This window comes from Fusarium redolens, assembly GCF_020744475.1.
Source record: "Fusarium redolens strain MPI-CAGE-AT-0023 chromosome Unknown BKA55scaffold_3, whole genome shotgun sequence".
NCBI lineage: Eukaryota > Fungi > Ascomycota > Sordariomycetes > Hypocreales > Nectriaceae > Fusarium > Fusarium redolens.
The window spans coordinates 2,044,764-2,059,365 of record NW_025763666.1 but is presented as its reverse complement, the minus strand read 5'-3'; the positions used below and the strand labels follow the sequence as shown (position 1 = coordinate 2,059,365).

The window sequence follows — 14,602 nt, the reverse complement described above, 5'->3', positions numbered from 1 at the left end:
ATATTCCATTGACATTTCTCCCTGAACTAGTGATCCTTTACCTATTTCTAAGGCGGCGTTTCTATGAACCAAAACTCCAGGTTGACTTGAAAATACATGTAATCTGTCTGGGCTTCAGCCTCCTATCAAATACATTCTATACTGTAGATACAGCGGAGCACTTAAAGTGGACTCGGCGGCGGGGGTCCAGAATCTATTATGACGCAAAATGTGGGTGACGGGGAACTTGAAAGGTCACCCAGAGATACCCTTTTGGTGATCGACAAGTTGTCAGTGGTGGTGTCAAGCTTATGGCTTCTGCTATTTGACGTAAAGGGGGGTTATAGTGCATAATCAGAGACGAATACACTCTCACTCGTTCCCCTTATCTCTTTCCAGTCACAAACTCACTGTCAAATGCTAATATAATTTAGGATCAAGCTTCAGTCATCTCCAATAACGACCTGTCGACAATTAACACAAAGAAACCTAGATCAACCTTAATACACATCATCTGTCGCCGGCTCTTGCTCCCAGCCTGCCGGATCCTAGAATTAGATCCCTGAAATTGGAATGTCACTTCAAGACATGCCATCCCCACGCCTTCGCTCCCTCCATGTCATTCCATGCAGTCCATCCTATGTACTGATCAAGCGGCGACTGCTTTCTGCTTTCTTCCAAAGATAACAGACCACCCGTGTACGCCAAATCTGAGTCGCAGGAAATAACGGGCTGCACTGGGTATGTCGGCAGTATCGCCAAGCAATTATCCGTACCGTCAGGCAGCATTGTTCGGACTCGAGTCTTTTGAGCAGGAAGTGCAAGTAGATAGCGCTCAAACTCAATGCTGGTTCCAATGACGGCAGTTGGGTGTCTCTACCTATTACTAGTAGCCTAAGTCGGCAACGATACTGCCAGGGTCAGTTGGGAAACCCGTTTTCTGCCAAAAGGCAGCAGAAACATGGTGGGTTTAAGCTTTCGGGCCTGGGGATGGCCTCAATCATACTAGACCTAGCTTCACACAACTCGCAAGGTTTGTCCTTTGCCTAACTGGTCAGTAGTGGCACAGCATGTCTCGACGTTCAGAGTTGGCAGTTGGCTGGTATTTTTGCTCCTTGATCACATGGCTCCGCATAATCCATATCTAGATACCTAGCATTGAAGAGCTAAATGTCTAAAAGCCGGGAACTTTGTATTCTCTTACTCATCTATAGGATTCGGCTGTGGCCAACCAAGTCTATTGAAGAAACTTGGCCAGGCATATACTCCTGTAAATATCCTGAAACTCCAATAGTGAATCTGCTTTTGCCTATCTATTCTGGCTTAAACTATTACTTTTAAAAGGGCAAATCAGGTCAAGTCAACCATAATGTATTCTTTCATGAGCATCTAAATTACCCTACTCAGGAAAATATTGATCTATAGATACCAGGTATTATACCTAGATGTAAGCTCTTTATGGCATGTCTATACCTTTCAAAAGCCCCGTGCAGAGAAATGGACTGTGTCCTGTCTGCAGTATTTCCTGGGCATTCAATGCAAATAGCATCATTGCTTAAAACTTCTAGACAAGCCTATTATGGTACACACAACGCTTCCGCCGTACATTGTTCAGTATTTCTTTTATCTGGGAGCTGTCTCTACAACTGTTGTTCATTGTTTCCGTGCATAGCGCCTTGGTTATCTCCAAATATTGCTATTTATGGGTTTAACTCAAAGAGAACAATACAAACAATCTATGCTGAGTCCGTGTTGAGCCCGTGATGTTTTTGTTTTCAGGAACACGATGAACATCCCGTGAAAATAATATATTCCTTTATTGTTTGATCGTTATGTATCTTGTAGAGTTCCATAAGCAACTATTTAACTTAACTAAACTCACCTTCAGCTTGCCTATAGCTACGGAATATTAACAGTAATCCTACTGACTGTAAGAATAATTCTTTTTGTGCATTTATCCGGTTCTTGCTATTCTTCATTATGAGTTTCATTAAGCTTCTTCTTTGCTGTCACTCTAGCACAACCAGTGCGAGCGATCCTCTACAGCCTCGTCCCGTGGAACTTCAACAGGATAAGAAAGGCCGCTATTCCTCGGGGCGCCCTAATTATGCCGCCTCTGAGTATGGGAAATCTATTGCCTTTTCAGCGGCCATATCTATCGACAGTGACGGCTTTCCAACACAGAGAAGCCTTGGAACACTGGCAGTGCTCAACCCCAACCAGTCAATTCACTACAGTGTTGGTCCTAAGTATGGCAGAGCTTCTTAGCTCGGCCCAGCTTGAGTTTAACCCTACTGGTAGAGGTATGGATTGATGGGATATATACATAATAGCTATAGTATAACGCCTTATATTGTGTTATTGAAAAAAGAAAGAAAAAACACTCATTTTGTTGGCTACAGCATTGCTTATGTCTTTGTGTAGAAAGTTAAAGTTGTAATTTACTGTATTTAAGTATGAAGCTATAGGGTAAGTTCATATCCCTCGACAGTTCTAATAGCTTGAGCCACAGTTTAAGCCACGCCATTTCTACAGTAGCTCAACTGTGCTCTAAATGGACAGGAAAGCTCCCTAGGCAACTTAACCCGATAGCCCTAGGAAGCCCCTAGCAGCGGCTCTTGGGTGAGGAATGCCCTGAGGTTCCCTGGCCAGTAGCTGACGGTCCATCTCCCGTATCTGGAGACTTGACGCAGCTCGACCCCATCCATCTCCACTAACCTCAGGTTTCCTCTCCATAACTTAAGCTGTCTTCATCCTTCATTCAGCCCCAATACTAAAATTCTACCGCCTGTTCTGCACTCTCGCATGTCTAGTCTTTTATACTCGGTCAAATAATCGCAAACGGCCTCGCTTTCTCACGCTCTTTCTGTGTCTTCTGCTCCCAGCCTTTCTTCTTCCAGCTCAGCCGCATACTCCCTGTCGAACCGCATCCCCCTCGTCATGCGCCGCTGACCGAAATCATGTTCTCAAACTTGACCAATATTGTCCAGAAAGCACAGCAGCTTATTGATCCTACCCAGGGACTCAATCTGTCCAGTTCCGATCGCAATCCTTCCAAGTCGTCCCTATTCCAAAGTCAATTCCGTCTCCCCGCCTCCCAGACACCCCTCTACGAGATCAACGCCGAGCTTACTATTCCACCTTCCAACGCGACACACGGCGATAAGGATCAAGAAAGAGGATGGCATTATGCTGGAAAACTTCATCTGTCAGAGCAATTTATGTGCTTCTCGACAACCCCTACTAGCTTTGTCCAATCCGCCAGTACTTCCACGTCAACCGCTTTCACTGGCCAAACACATGGCGGAGGACCCAGCGGCAACGGCTTCACATTTCCATTATGTGCTATACGAAGAGTTGAGCGCTTGAATAGCCAGAACTTTCAGGTATGACTTATACCGGCGAGATGCTCGTGCGTATTGCATAAACTGACCTCACCCTGTTCTAGTTCGCACTCGCTCTGACCACCTGGAATGGCCTTCTCGCCGACACTCCTAAAGACAAGGATTCGAAGGACAAAAAGGACTTAAGAGAGCAACGTATCACAATCCATCTTGCCGGGACTAGACAGTCTTGCGAGCGTTTTTGTGATGGCCTCAAAAAGGGCCTAAGGGCAGGAGTTGGTAATGTAGCCAAGCTGCGACGAGTCGCTGCTGAGTGCTATTCTGAGCATCTCCTCAGAACCGAAGACAGGAAAAATGCCCCCCCACCAGACGCCGGTCTAGGAATGCTCTTCCGATACCCTGGCGACCCGAAGAAGCTACGAGACAGGGCGAAAATGCGCCTCTGGGCTGAGTATTTACGTGACAATGGTCGAAACTTTACCCTGATCCGCCAGCCAACTTTCCACAAGCTCATTCGTGTTGGTTTGCCTAACCGGCTCAGAGGCGAGATTTGGGAACTCACATCTGGCTCGATTTATTTACGCCTGGAAAATCCAGCGCTCTATACTGATACCCTGGCAAAGTTTGAAGGTCAAGAGTCGCTCGCTATCGACGAGATCGAAAAGGACCTCAACCGAAGCCTTCCAGAGTATCCAGGCTTCCAAAGCGAGGATGGAATCAACCGCCTACGTCGGGTATTAACTGCTTACAGTTGGGTCAATGCGGAGGTCGGATATTGCCAAGCCATGAATATTGTCGTGGCCGCATTATTGATTTACATGTCTGAAGCCCAAGCTTTCTTTCTCCTCTCAGCGCTTTGCGACAGACTGGTTCCCGGGTATTACTCTACGACCATGTATGGAACCCTTCTTGATCAGAAGGTATTTGAGTCCTTGGTGGAGAGGACAATGCCCATCCTCTGGGATCATCTTGTCAAAAGCGACGTGCAGTTGTCTGTCGTCTCGCTCCCTTGGTTTCTGTCACTTTACATCAACTCGATGCCCCTTGTCTTTGCCTTCCGTGTTCTGGACGTCTTCTTCGTCGAAGGACCAAAGGTACTGTTTCAGGTAGGGTTGGCAATTTTGCGCATCAATGGCGAGGAGTTGCTTGATGCGGCGGATGACGGGGCCTTCATTTCAGTCCTGAAGGCCTACTTCTCCCGCTTAGATGAGTCGGCTCACCCCAAATCTGAAAATCCAAAGTTGCGTGCCGTGACCCGATTCCAGGAACTGATGGTCGTGGCCTTCAAGGAGTTCGCAGGAATAACTCACAGCAGTATCACCGAGCTGCGTTTAAAGAATAAGGATGCCGTCCTCAATAATATTGAGAACTTTGCTAAGAGGACAGCTATTCGCAATCTGGGTCCTGAAAGCAAATTGTTAAGTACTGATGAGCTTGGTTCACTATACGATCGGTTCTACAATATCTTATACGAACGTCAGCAGAGGGACCATATGATTCAACAAGAGAAACTACGGCGGGCGAAGTCAAGCAGGATGCGGGCATCTGAGATATTCACGACTCATCACGACGAAGTTGAAAAGGGACGCGTTGGGTTAGGTCCAAGTACAAGTCTCATGGACTACGATGCATTCCGCGAATTTCTTGCTAGCATGTCAAAATGGGCCATATCGGATTCACCAGGAGCGACGAAGTATGGCAATTATGAAGACCGTCAAAATATGTTTCACAGCGCCAGGCGGCCATCCGAACTGATGTCACCCTGGGGTGGAGGACCTGAGCCTGCTGATCACGAATTTCTGCAACGTTTGTTCAAGAGGTGGGATGTGGATGGCAGCTCTGCCTTGACTCTGCAGAACGTTGTGACAGGTCTAGCGCAGATCAAAGGGAAACGTGACATTATGGGCACCATTACATACTTCTTCGAGTTATATGACGACGATGAGGACGGCAAAGTTGACCGTGAAGGTATCTTACGGATTTCAGAAGCTTTGTTATTTCTGTCTCGTCGGGGTCTCGAGGGCACATTGAGCCCTGGAACCTCGAGTGTCCTTGAAAGCGATTCAGCAAGTGGACAGGAATCACAAGCTAGCTTGCCGCCTGGTATATCGACTAATGAGAGGTTCCTGGGAAGTGTGAGTGCTTTTATAAGGCGGTGTTTCGAGTACGCCGATCCAGCTAGCGGGCATAATGACATGACCTTGGCAACACCAGATGATGAAAACTCAAAAGAAGAAGCGTTTGCGATAGGTGATGAGGATGGGGATGAGGAAGATGAAGAAGATCTTTTGGGCCCTGAATCTCCTATCGGAACCCCGACAAAGGCTAAGAAGCCCAGCCTCTCATCGGAAAGTTCTCTTAGCACTGCTGACGACCACAATGCGGCCTCGAGACGCAGGGTATCGAAAGCCAAATCTGAGGCAGCAAATGCGGCGCTAGATCCTGCGCATCCTCTGCACCTTACCTTGCCAACCTTCCGCATGGTTGTCCTCGCGGATGAGTTGCTAGAGCAATTTTTTGAGTCATCTTTCCCAGCTTCTTTCCACATCATCGAGGGGCTGCCCAACGCAGCATCCTCAGCATCATCTCTTACAACATTCTCCAGTCTGGGTTTTGGAGCCAGGCCTCCAATTCCCCCGCCTGTCGGCCCTCCAGGAGCAGGCCGTGGCTTACGCGGCGTGCTCGATAACATTGTCACGGACGGAATGCGTGTCGCCACTGAGGTCAGAAGACGAATGGAGGAGGCTCAGAAGGAACTTGAGAAGAACGCTCTGCCCGGTCAGCGACCTGAAGAAGAAGAAGAAGATGACGATGATCTTGGAGTTGAAGTCGGCGTGAGAAAAGGACCTTCAGGCAGCAGCACCGACATCGAACGACGATCCGTGAGGAGTTCGGACCGGGATTTATTAGACGGGGCAGATGCAGAGGCTGGCGCGTCAAGCAAGCCGCAAGAACAGAGCTTACTTGACGTGAACCCCAACGAAGGTAGGCCCCGTGCTGGTACAGCGACTTCGACGGGGTCGACTGGAGGATCGGCAGTGGTAGAGTTTGAAGGATAGAGCCGTGATATTAGTGCCATGAGACGACTTTGTAAACAACGAAATGAAATGTCTATGGTTCATGTTGTCAACAATGCCCACATCGTGTAGGGTTCTTTCTTTCTTTTTCTTTTTTTTGAGCAGGTGAATGACTGTAACCGGACTAGGGGGGGATTGGCGTAACGTGTACAGGAGCTTCAGTATGGGTTAAATAGGTAGAGGGCAAAGTTTTATCAGTTTTCAGGTGTATCTTGACGAGAATTCTCTCGATATTAGGATCTATGAGCACGAGTATTCCTGACTACTGGGACTGTGTAATATACAGCAAGGAACTTGTTGGACCAGGCACTATGCATCTGCTGAAAGGTGAGATGACTTGACCAAGATTCGACTTTCAAATTCTCTACATGTTCCAAATAACTATATTGTCTCACTCAAAAGGGAGTTTGTTCAACGAGGTCTTCTGATTTGGCATAAATCGTCACTTTCGAGTGAGCTTATGTCACTGAACCATTAACCCTTTTTTCCACGATCGAAAGGGTTAGACGATAGTGACGTTATGAATGACCAATTAGATTATCAAGTTTATCGTAACTACCTTACCTAGGTAGCCATGAACAAGCGACTGGCCGGGTGAGCCTACCTAGACTAGCATTTCTCCAGTAGATAAGAGGCAGATAGGTAAGAAGGAAGACTTTAATAACTGGCCAACATATTGAAAGCTGAGTTTGTGGCTATTCACGTAGACAGGACATTTCTAGCACTTCATGAGTCCAAGGAAGCATGTTAGAGAAAAGTCCTTGAGCTCTAACGAAAGTGAATTAACAAATTGCCGGCATGGGATTGGGTCTCTGTATTGAAAAGTTACTCTTCGACATATAAGGATAATATATAGTATAGATAGCTGTCATATGAGAAGAACAATTGAGCTTAAACGAGGGATATTGATGTCGATCATTGATATTACTGTAAATACTAGCTTGGAATTACCTCAGTGTAAAAGAATGAAGCTTAAAAAACTTAGAATGGCGCCAAAGAAACTACCTATCTACCTAATGAATGCCCCGCTATCCAAAAATGACATCATCAACGTCGATACGCATGTAATCAACAACCTTGAGTACCTTAGATAAGGTAATAAGTGGCAGGAGATGAGTCTTGTCTACGACTCAGCTAAATTTGAGAGCATATAGTCCTCTCCAAGCAATACTTTCGAACTACCAGCCTCCGCTGCAACCCTTTGAGCTACTATACAGACAGGAGGACTCCGGTTAATGCACTTACCTCGTTATGGCAGTCATACTCATTGTGGGAGCTACTCGTGGCTTGGGTGCCAGCATTACCAAGAAGTATGTCGAAAAGAGCGAAAACACCGTCTACGGCACGACCAGGTCATCCGAGGGACCGAAAGATTCACCCGCAGAAGTCAAATGGCTTTCTAATATTGACCTTATGCAATCCAACGTTGGTCAGAAGCTGGCCAGTCTCCTAGACCCAGCCCAGCCAATTGACTCGGTGGTGAGTAGCATTTCCAACTGCAGCAATAGGACCAGAGTCAACGTTTCATGAGACTAAAGAACAATGAAAGATCATCACAGCCGGCTACTTTGCTACAGAAGATCTCACCTCGGACAAAGGCCCAAAATGGGAGGAAGAGCAGCGGATGTATACGACCAGCTCCATTGCCCCCGTCTTTATCGTCCACCAGCTCATCCACAAAGGCCTCTTGCGCAAGGGCTCCAAGGTAGTGCTTGTGTCTTCCGAGTCTGGCAGCATCACTCTGCGACATCCAAAGGAAGGGGGCGGCAACTACGCTCACCACGCCAGCAAGGCGGCTCTCAACATGGTTGGCAAGCTGCTTAGCTTAGATCTTAAGGATCAGGGCGTTATTATCAGCATCGTGCACCCAGGCTTTATGCGAACTGAAATGACAAAAGGCGTAGGGTTTGACAAGTTCTGGGATGAAGGTGGAGGTGAGACCTCGCAAGCACTGGTCACATATGGTGTTGTGGTAACTAACCAGAGTTTGATCAACTAGCTGTGACACCAGACAAGGCGGCGGCGAGCCTCATCGAGTGGATCGATAATCTTGATATTAGCAAAACTGGAGAATACTGGGCACCGCGAGGACCGCGTGAGTAGCTTCCAAACGATTCGCGTCGTGACATGCCAGTGGAGTGCTAACCAGCGATTATCTGCTTGATTAGGAGATATTGGGACTGCTGAGGTTGTCCTAGGTGAAGGCTTAGCTACACCACTGCATCTACCCTGGTAAAGAAAACGGCAACGGCTCTAGTCTATCAACATCGCTTTAGCGACAACGGCTGGACTGAAGCTGTTGCTGGTAGGAGCCGCCAACAGATGGGTAGAGATTGCCAACCGGAAATTACTGCAATCTCACCTATCGGCAACGCGCTTAGAAGCGATGTACCCCGTACAGTTCTTCCATTTAGACGAGGCAAGCTATCGTATTTGTCTATTGTGGGTGACGAAATTGAAGAGTGTGGGGTTGGGGGATTCAGGGTCCTTACGTAGCAATGGACTAGCAGAGTCACGATACTGCATCTGGTCTGGCTGCAATGATTAACCTAGCTTGGCAGATCATTAATTTATGAACTTGTGATCATCATATAGAATCATGAAATGGTGCTTTGCTGCGTTACGCAAGTGAGTAGTTCCGTCTTCTCATATGATTAGGATCGGCCGTAGGCTATGAGGCGCTGTCCCACCAGAAAGAATGAGCTGCATACTTGATTGGGACTATAGGTCATCACGATGGATCCTGCTGTGCACGCCGAGGTTCGCATCATTCCCCCGTTCAGAGGGAGATTGCTCAAGATCTGCCTGCAACAGGAGACTTACAGTCCATGCATTCTTGATGCTACTCTTATGTGCGAGTTGCAGATATAGTAGGATAGATGGTGGCCCCATTATGTAGCACGTGGTCATGATCCCTAGTCGAGACACCAGCCAAGTCCGGGTATTGTAATTAGAATGCTACTGTTAGGTTCAGTCTGGACCAGGCCCGAGCAAGCCTTTTACTGACTAGGTCAAGGAAATGGGGAATGAAAGAACACGAGGCTGGGTTTCTTGGTGTTGCTCTGTGCTGTATCTCTCACTACTCTTGTTGTGAATAGGCGCGTATCTTTGGTACGGCTGGTTTGCAGAAGGGCTTGACTGGCATCTCTAATAACGAGATAGACAGTATCTCGGCGCATCTTGCTTGATAATACGAGATCTCAACGGCCGCGTTGTGCATGCTTGGCATGGTAAGGCCCCGACAGAGACCCCCTGAAGTTGACAAAGAAGACGAAAAAGGAGACTGATATAAAGTAAATTTGAGCCATCATCGATAATCGGGGCTGTTGTTAGTTGTGGAGTTTGGCTTCTTTGGCGTCAGGGGCATGGCATTTTGTCACTTATGGAGAAGAGGCGGCTCCTTCATTGGCCGGGCTAGGCTTAGTGATTGCCATGTTTAAGGGGTAGGGTGGCATTGTATTCGGCCGACATCCACTAAGAAATGACAGTGCGGCCAGGATATATATGCAAGGTAGGGAAGCAATGCTGAAGATACATTGATGCTCGTGCTTATATGTATGTACGTGAATTCCTTGGGTTCAAATTCTGTCGTTTGATCGTAGACACTCACAATTACCCACGTAATAAGGGAAAGCAAATGGTGCTCCAGACGTCCTCAGAAATACGCCATGGCGGCGGTACGAGGCCTATGTGGGCCTGGCCAGGGCATCCGTGAGCCAGGTTGAACAGTCTAGCCAACCTTGCTAGTGAGAGCCTCTCTGATGTCTGCGATCGAAGTCAGGGCCAGACTTTGGCCCAGGGTCGACATACCTGGTACTTGAATGTTTAGGAAGATGGATGATGAAGCTAGAATTTACAAAAAGTAGTTGAATAAGACTCAATGCTTTCGGTCCACGCTTCGACATAGCATGCTGATGACGGGCTATGGAGTAGGTTCTGATAACTGCCAATGTGCAGGAGGCGTTGCAGTTGTCGGGTGCCGTTGAAATAAGGCTGTTACAAAGTCTCAAACCGAAAGATGCAAAATTGGACAGGGAAATGTTAAATCACAGCCACAGTCACAAATGTCCGTAGCTCAAGTCAGGCCTTGTAGGTACCTACTTAATAATTAGATCGGAAGCTGGGCCAAGCTCGATTCAGCTCAGCCAAGGTTGTCCAGCCCATGTTCAGCATCTGAACTGACGCTGAGTTGCTTCCTCCCGTCGGCTTTACCCCAAAATCTGATGCACTAGGTACCGTACCTGCACAAACAAACTGACTCTTTCCCCGTCTGACCACATTCACCGACTTGCTTCACCAGCCCAGACGTAGAGCTATCAGGACGGGAGCCCCAGGGCATTTCCCCATTCGTTCTGGTCCGTACTTGCCCGGCTAAGGTTCTCAGAAGGCTCCTCGTGACTCCATCTTTCTCCTCTCCATTGATCGTTTTGATCTTCTTTCACCCTCAATTCCACACAACGTTCACTTCTCCGGCTTGTGGCTCAAGTTGCCTCGAGCGCTCCTTTCTTCTTCCTTTCCTCCTCCTCCTCTCTCACCCCATTCACTGGCACAGCCAACACAACTAGAGATTGGCAATCCATTCCTTTCATCATAGCATCGCCGTTATACAGTACCGAGGACTTCACAAACCCTGGCAACGCAACCAACTCTCCAACAAAACCGATTTAAGGCAGCATATCGCTCACGCAGTATCCATCACCCACCTTCTATCCTTCGTACACCTCTGTTCGCTGCTGAGCCTTTCTGAAGTTTGACCCTGGAACCACTGATCTCAATCTCAAGGCGAATCCTTATTCGCATTCCACCAACCGACGGATCGACCTTTTCACCAACGACGGCCCCTCTTCGCTCCGCTATCACCATCGATCGCAGCTCAACAAATACAGCTACTCTGTCTCCCTAATTGCAGGCACCGGAACGTCCTGTTTACAGTACTAAAAAGTCAGCGACACTGCTCGAAAATCGATCCTTCCTGGACCCTGATTTTACCCTCTTGTTGTTGTCCTCCACCCCTGTCGGGCAACATCGTGTACGACCCAGTGGCCAACCCCTGCCAGTCCCGCCTTTGAACAGGCCCCTGCCCAAGTTCGACAGCCGTGAGCATTGACCTGCCCCGCTAAACAGGCCTATTGACGAGTCGCCAAACTCGACCCCGAGTGGTTTAGCCAAGCACCTGCAAATTGAACACACCCTTCATCAGCATTTTGTTGATTTTTGGTACTTGGCTTTGCAAAATACGTTCTACAAAGACCCGTTCCAGCTTTTGCACTCGGTAGTGCCATATCAATTAGCCTCCCGGGCTCAGGCAATCGATCCTTCTTGAACCCTACGATTCATCAAGACTTTGACCTAAGAGCATCTGCCGCTAAGACGATCGCACTACTTTCTCAGGCCATCCAACCCCTTTCTCAGCCCTTGGCCCTTGGGCACTACGAAGGCCACTCACCCCAGAGCTATTGACCCACCAGGTGCCTGAACAAAGTTGAACGGCAGAACGGGATTCGACTTGCGTTTGAGTGGCGTACCGTACTCTTATTGACTTGGTATGACGCTGGGTCTGAGCTTCCAGGACAGAGGAATTTAATTCATCCCGAGCTACGTATTTTACCACGGCCAGCTCTTTGAATTTCAACTCTTGGCGAAGTTGCTCCCGTCCTTGTTTGCGCAAGCCCAGGCTCTATTCCTCTCTTTTATACCACACCCGTAACGCATTGTTACCTGGCGTTGCAACGACTGCCGTTTCCTCTGTTACTTTATATCGATTGGCTCCGCATTCTCTCCTGGATCTTCAAATCAGAAACACAAGCCCAAGCTTGACCCTTTTGCAATCATGTCTACTGCTCAGTCTTTTCAGTCCGGTAAGCGCCCGCCCCTTGATTTCGCTTTGATGTGATCTGCGACAACCACCCCGTTCCCAAAGTTTCCCCTTCTGTTTTCACCGAGATTCGCGTCCAATAGCTGCCAAAGCTCGGCGCTTGGAATCTTGTAAACAAAGGAGACTGGATCGCAAGTCAACTTGGTGGAACAATTTATCAGAAGCTTGCTGTTCGATCCACTTGGCTGGCATCCATCTTGTGTCATGCTGAGGAGATTGTCTGTTTCATCTTGGTCCATCTGTCGTCGTCATTGCATGCATGCGCCCGTTTGTCTGGCACCCAGCTGATAGTTTTCTTGGAAACAGGCCACACCAGTTCTGGCCAATCTCCTGGTCTCACACTCAACTTATCTTCTAATAACCCCTTCCGCAACCGCGCACCATCTCCAGCCAGTGCCGACCTTCTTTTCCCCAGCAAACCCGCCTCTCCCTTTGACGACCCCCCAGCACGACCTTTATCTCGAAACCCATTTCTCGATCAACCACCGGTTGACTTATTGTCACAACCTCTTAGGTCACCTGGTGCAATGTCATCTCACTCAGACTCTAAGTCTCTATCAGCCGAGGAGATTTTTGTACGTACTCCAGTTCAATGCTTTTCTTCCACCACCGCCTCTCAAACGTGTAGGGAATGGTTAATTCTCGATGGCGTTGCCGACGATTTCTTGCACTGATATTAACCTGCCATTAAATAGAACTCCATGACCCTTGATGATTCTTCCAACGGGCGAACGAGACAGCAGGCCACTCGCCGACCGATGAATGGACCGCCTCCAAGACGCGGCGGCGAAAACCCGCCACCTGAGAATGGCAATCACCGCCCTACGCATTCCCAGGAAGAAGCTCTTCGTGCCCGAAGGATGCAAGGTTCCGGACCCCGACCGCAACAGAGCTCACCGCAACGACGTGCCCCACCGCGACATCCCCGACGAAATTCTGAGTCTTCTTTGGTTGATTTTGATGCTCGTCCAATTACAGAGGAGGAGAAGAGAATGATCGAGGCGGCCAGACGACGTGAATACGAACGACAGCGTCGCGGAGAGGGCAAGGAGCGCGGTGATAGAGGCGACCGTGACCGTGACCGTGACCGTGACCGCGATCGCCGTGAGCGGGGCGATAGGGAGAAGACCAGTCGCCCCAGCAGAAAGATGGATATTATCGACCAACTTGATGCCACAAGCATTTATGGGACTGGACGTACGTGCACCCCCCCTTAATCCTATACTTGGTTATTGCTAACAGAGTACAGTGTTCCATCATGATGGACCATTCGACGCTCTGAACCCTCACCGAAATCGCCAAAACGCGAGACGTGCGCCAATGCAAGCCTTCCCTAAAGATTCGCTCAACAACTCTCTTGGAGGGGCTGGGCCGCTTAATGCTCGAGCTGATCATTCAGTTCTCATGGGAAACGCCACAGATGAGGCTTTCAGAGACTTTTCTGCACCTTCTAAAGCCCGTAGCAAGGAGCCCGCCATTTTCGATGCATCAGGTCGAGACCAGATTGTTCACGGAGATGAGTCTGTTGGCCTAGGTACCTCAACTTTCTTGGAGGGGACACCCGCTGCGCGAAGTGCCATTCAGCGTCACCAGGCTGAACAGGCTCAGGAAAACACAGAGGGCGGTCTACAGCGCAAGAAGTCGCTTGCACAACGTATTCGCCACATTAATAAGGGTACTCGTGATTATAACCAGTCGGGGCGTCCCAATGGCGAATATTCCAGAATCACCCCAGATGCCTATCCGACAGCAGCCAGTACCAGTTCAGACAACAACCCCTTCTTTGCCGAATTCGGTAAAGGTGAGGAGGGTTTCAGCGTAAGGCCGCGAGATGGCTCAATGACATCCAACAGTCCTCCTGGAGCGAGACGCCCTTCTGCCGGAGCTGTCCTTGAGCGACGGGCGACAACTGATGCTGCTACAACTTTAGACGATGCCCCAGCAAAGCCTACCGGGCTTATGGGACGAATGAAGAGCTTAAAGGGACGAAAGCCTCGGCCAGAGATCCCTAGCAACGGGCCCGGTGTGCCCGGAACGGCCGTTTAGTGGAGGACAGGTGCCGGGCGACTCCTTGACTCAAGTCGAAGTCCGAAGCGATGGCAGTCAAGGCAGGACAGTCTTCTGGAAAATATGAATGAGCACGCGAATGAGAGTTCGTGGGCTAATAGTCTGCCAACACGAGATCAAGAAAATGCGGCGCCAAGGGAGACAGAGAAATGTGAAGCGTACGCCTCAAGCACGGTACAAGAATCTGAACCATTGCTTTACGATGCTGCAGAGGTTGAAGCAAAGAGTCTTGGCCAGGCACTCAATTATTCAAGAAAGCG

General features: G+C 48.8%; 4 protein-coding genes across 4 annotated transcripts; all 4 read left to right on the top strand.

Moving 5' to 3' along the window:
• The first annotated feature begins 1,901 nt into the window (after positions 1-1,901).
• On the top strand, positions 1,902-2,387 carry BKA55DRAFT_558642 (uncharacterized protein). The gene has a single exon (XM_046191880.1). It carries the CDS (start codon positions 1,960-1,962, stop codon positions 2,245-2,247), a length of 288 nt encoding a protein of 95 aa, XP_046054065.1. The 5' UTR covers positions 1,902-1,959; the 3' UTR covers positions 2,248-2,387.
• A 217-nt stretch (positions 2,388-2,604) lies between these two features.
• On the top strand, positions 2,605-6,753 carry BKA55DRAFT_734617 (rab-GTPase-TBC domain-containing protein). The gene is made up of 2 exons (XM_046201261.1): positions 2,605-3,365; positions 3,428-6,753. Exons 1-2 carry the CDS (start codon positions 2,940-2,942, stop codon positions 6,380-6,382), a joined length of 3,381 nt encoding a protein of 1,126 aa, XP_046054064.1. The 5' UTR covers positions 2,605-2,939; the 3' UTR covers positions 6,383-6,753.
• Positions 6,754-7,380: 627 nt separating this feature from the next.
• BKA55DRAFT_558639 (uncharacterized protein) lies at positions 7,381-9,028 on the top strand. Its single transcript, XM_046191879.1, has 5 exons — positions 7,381-7,495; positions 7,555-7,879; positions 7,950-8,334; positions 8,400-8,495; positions 8,569-9,028. The coding sequence occupies exons 2-5, from the start codon at positions 7,652-7,654 to the stop codon at positions 8,634-8,636; spliced, it is 777 nt and encodes a 258-aa protein (XP_046054063.1). The 5' UTR covers positions 7,381-7,495; positions 7,555-7,651; the 3' UTR covers positions 8,637-9,028.
• Positions 9,029-12,230: 3,202 nt separating this feature from the next.
• Positions 12,231-14,321, top strand: BKA55DRAFT_501996 (Pal1 cell morphology protein-domain-containing protein; the record flags this gene model as incomplete). The annotated part of the gene is made up of 4 exons (XM_046186883.1): positions 12,231-12,258; positions 12,582-12,850; positions 12,971-13,472; positions 13,525-14,321. The coding sequence occupies 4 exons, from the start codon at positions 12,231-12,233 to the stop codon at positions 14,319-14,321; spliced, it is 1,596 nt and encodes a 531-aa protein (XP_046054062.1).
• Between the last annotated feature and the right edge of the window lie 281 nt (positions 14,322-14,602).

Excerpts from the sequence above, each read along its gene's own strand:
- BKA55DRAFT_734617 (XM_046201261.1), top strand. The coding sequence starts at position 2,940 with ATGTTCTCAAACTTGACCAATATTGTCCAGAAAGCACAGCAGCTTATT. Across the intron at positions 3,366-3,427 it reads TGAATAGCCAGAACTTTCAG|TTCGCACTCGCTCTGACCAC; the intron begins GTATGACTTATA and ends ACCCTGTTCTAG.
- BKA55DRAFT_558642 (XM_046191880.1), top strand. The coding sequence starts at position 1,960 with ATGAGTTTCATTAAGCTTCTTCTTTGCTGTCACTCTAGCACAACCAGT.
- BKA55DRAFT_558639 (XM_046191879.1), top strand. The coding sequence starts at position 7,652 with ATGGCAGTCATACTCATTGTGGGAGCTACTCGTGGCTTGGGTGCCAGC. Across the intron at positions 8,335-8,399 it reads GTTCTGGGATGAAGGTGGAG|CTGTGACACCAGACAAGGCG; the intron begins GTGAGACCTCGC and ends TTGATCAACTAG. Across the intron at positions 8,496-8,568 it reads CTGGGCACCGCGAGGACCGC|GAGATATTGGGACTGCTGAG; the intron begins GTGAGTAGCTTC and ends CTGCTTGATTAG.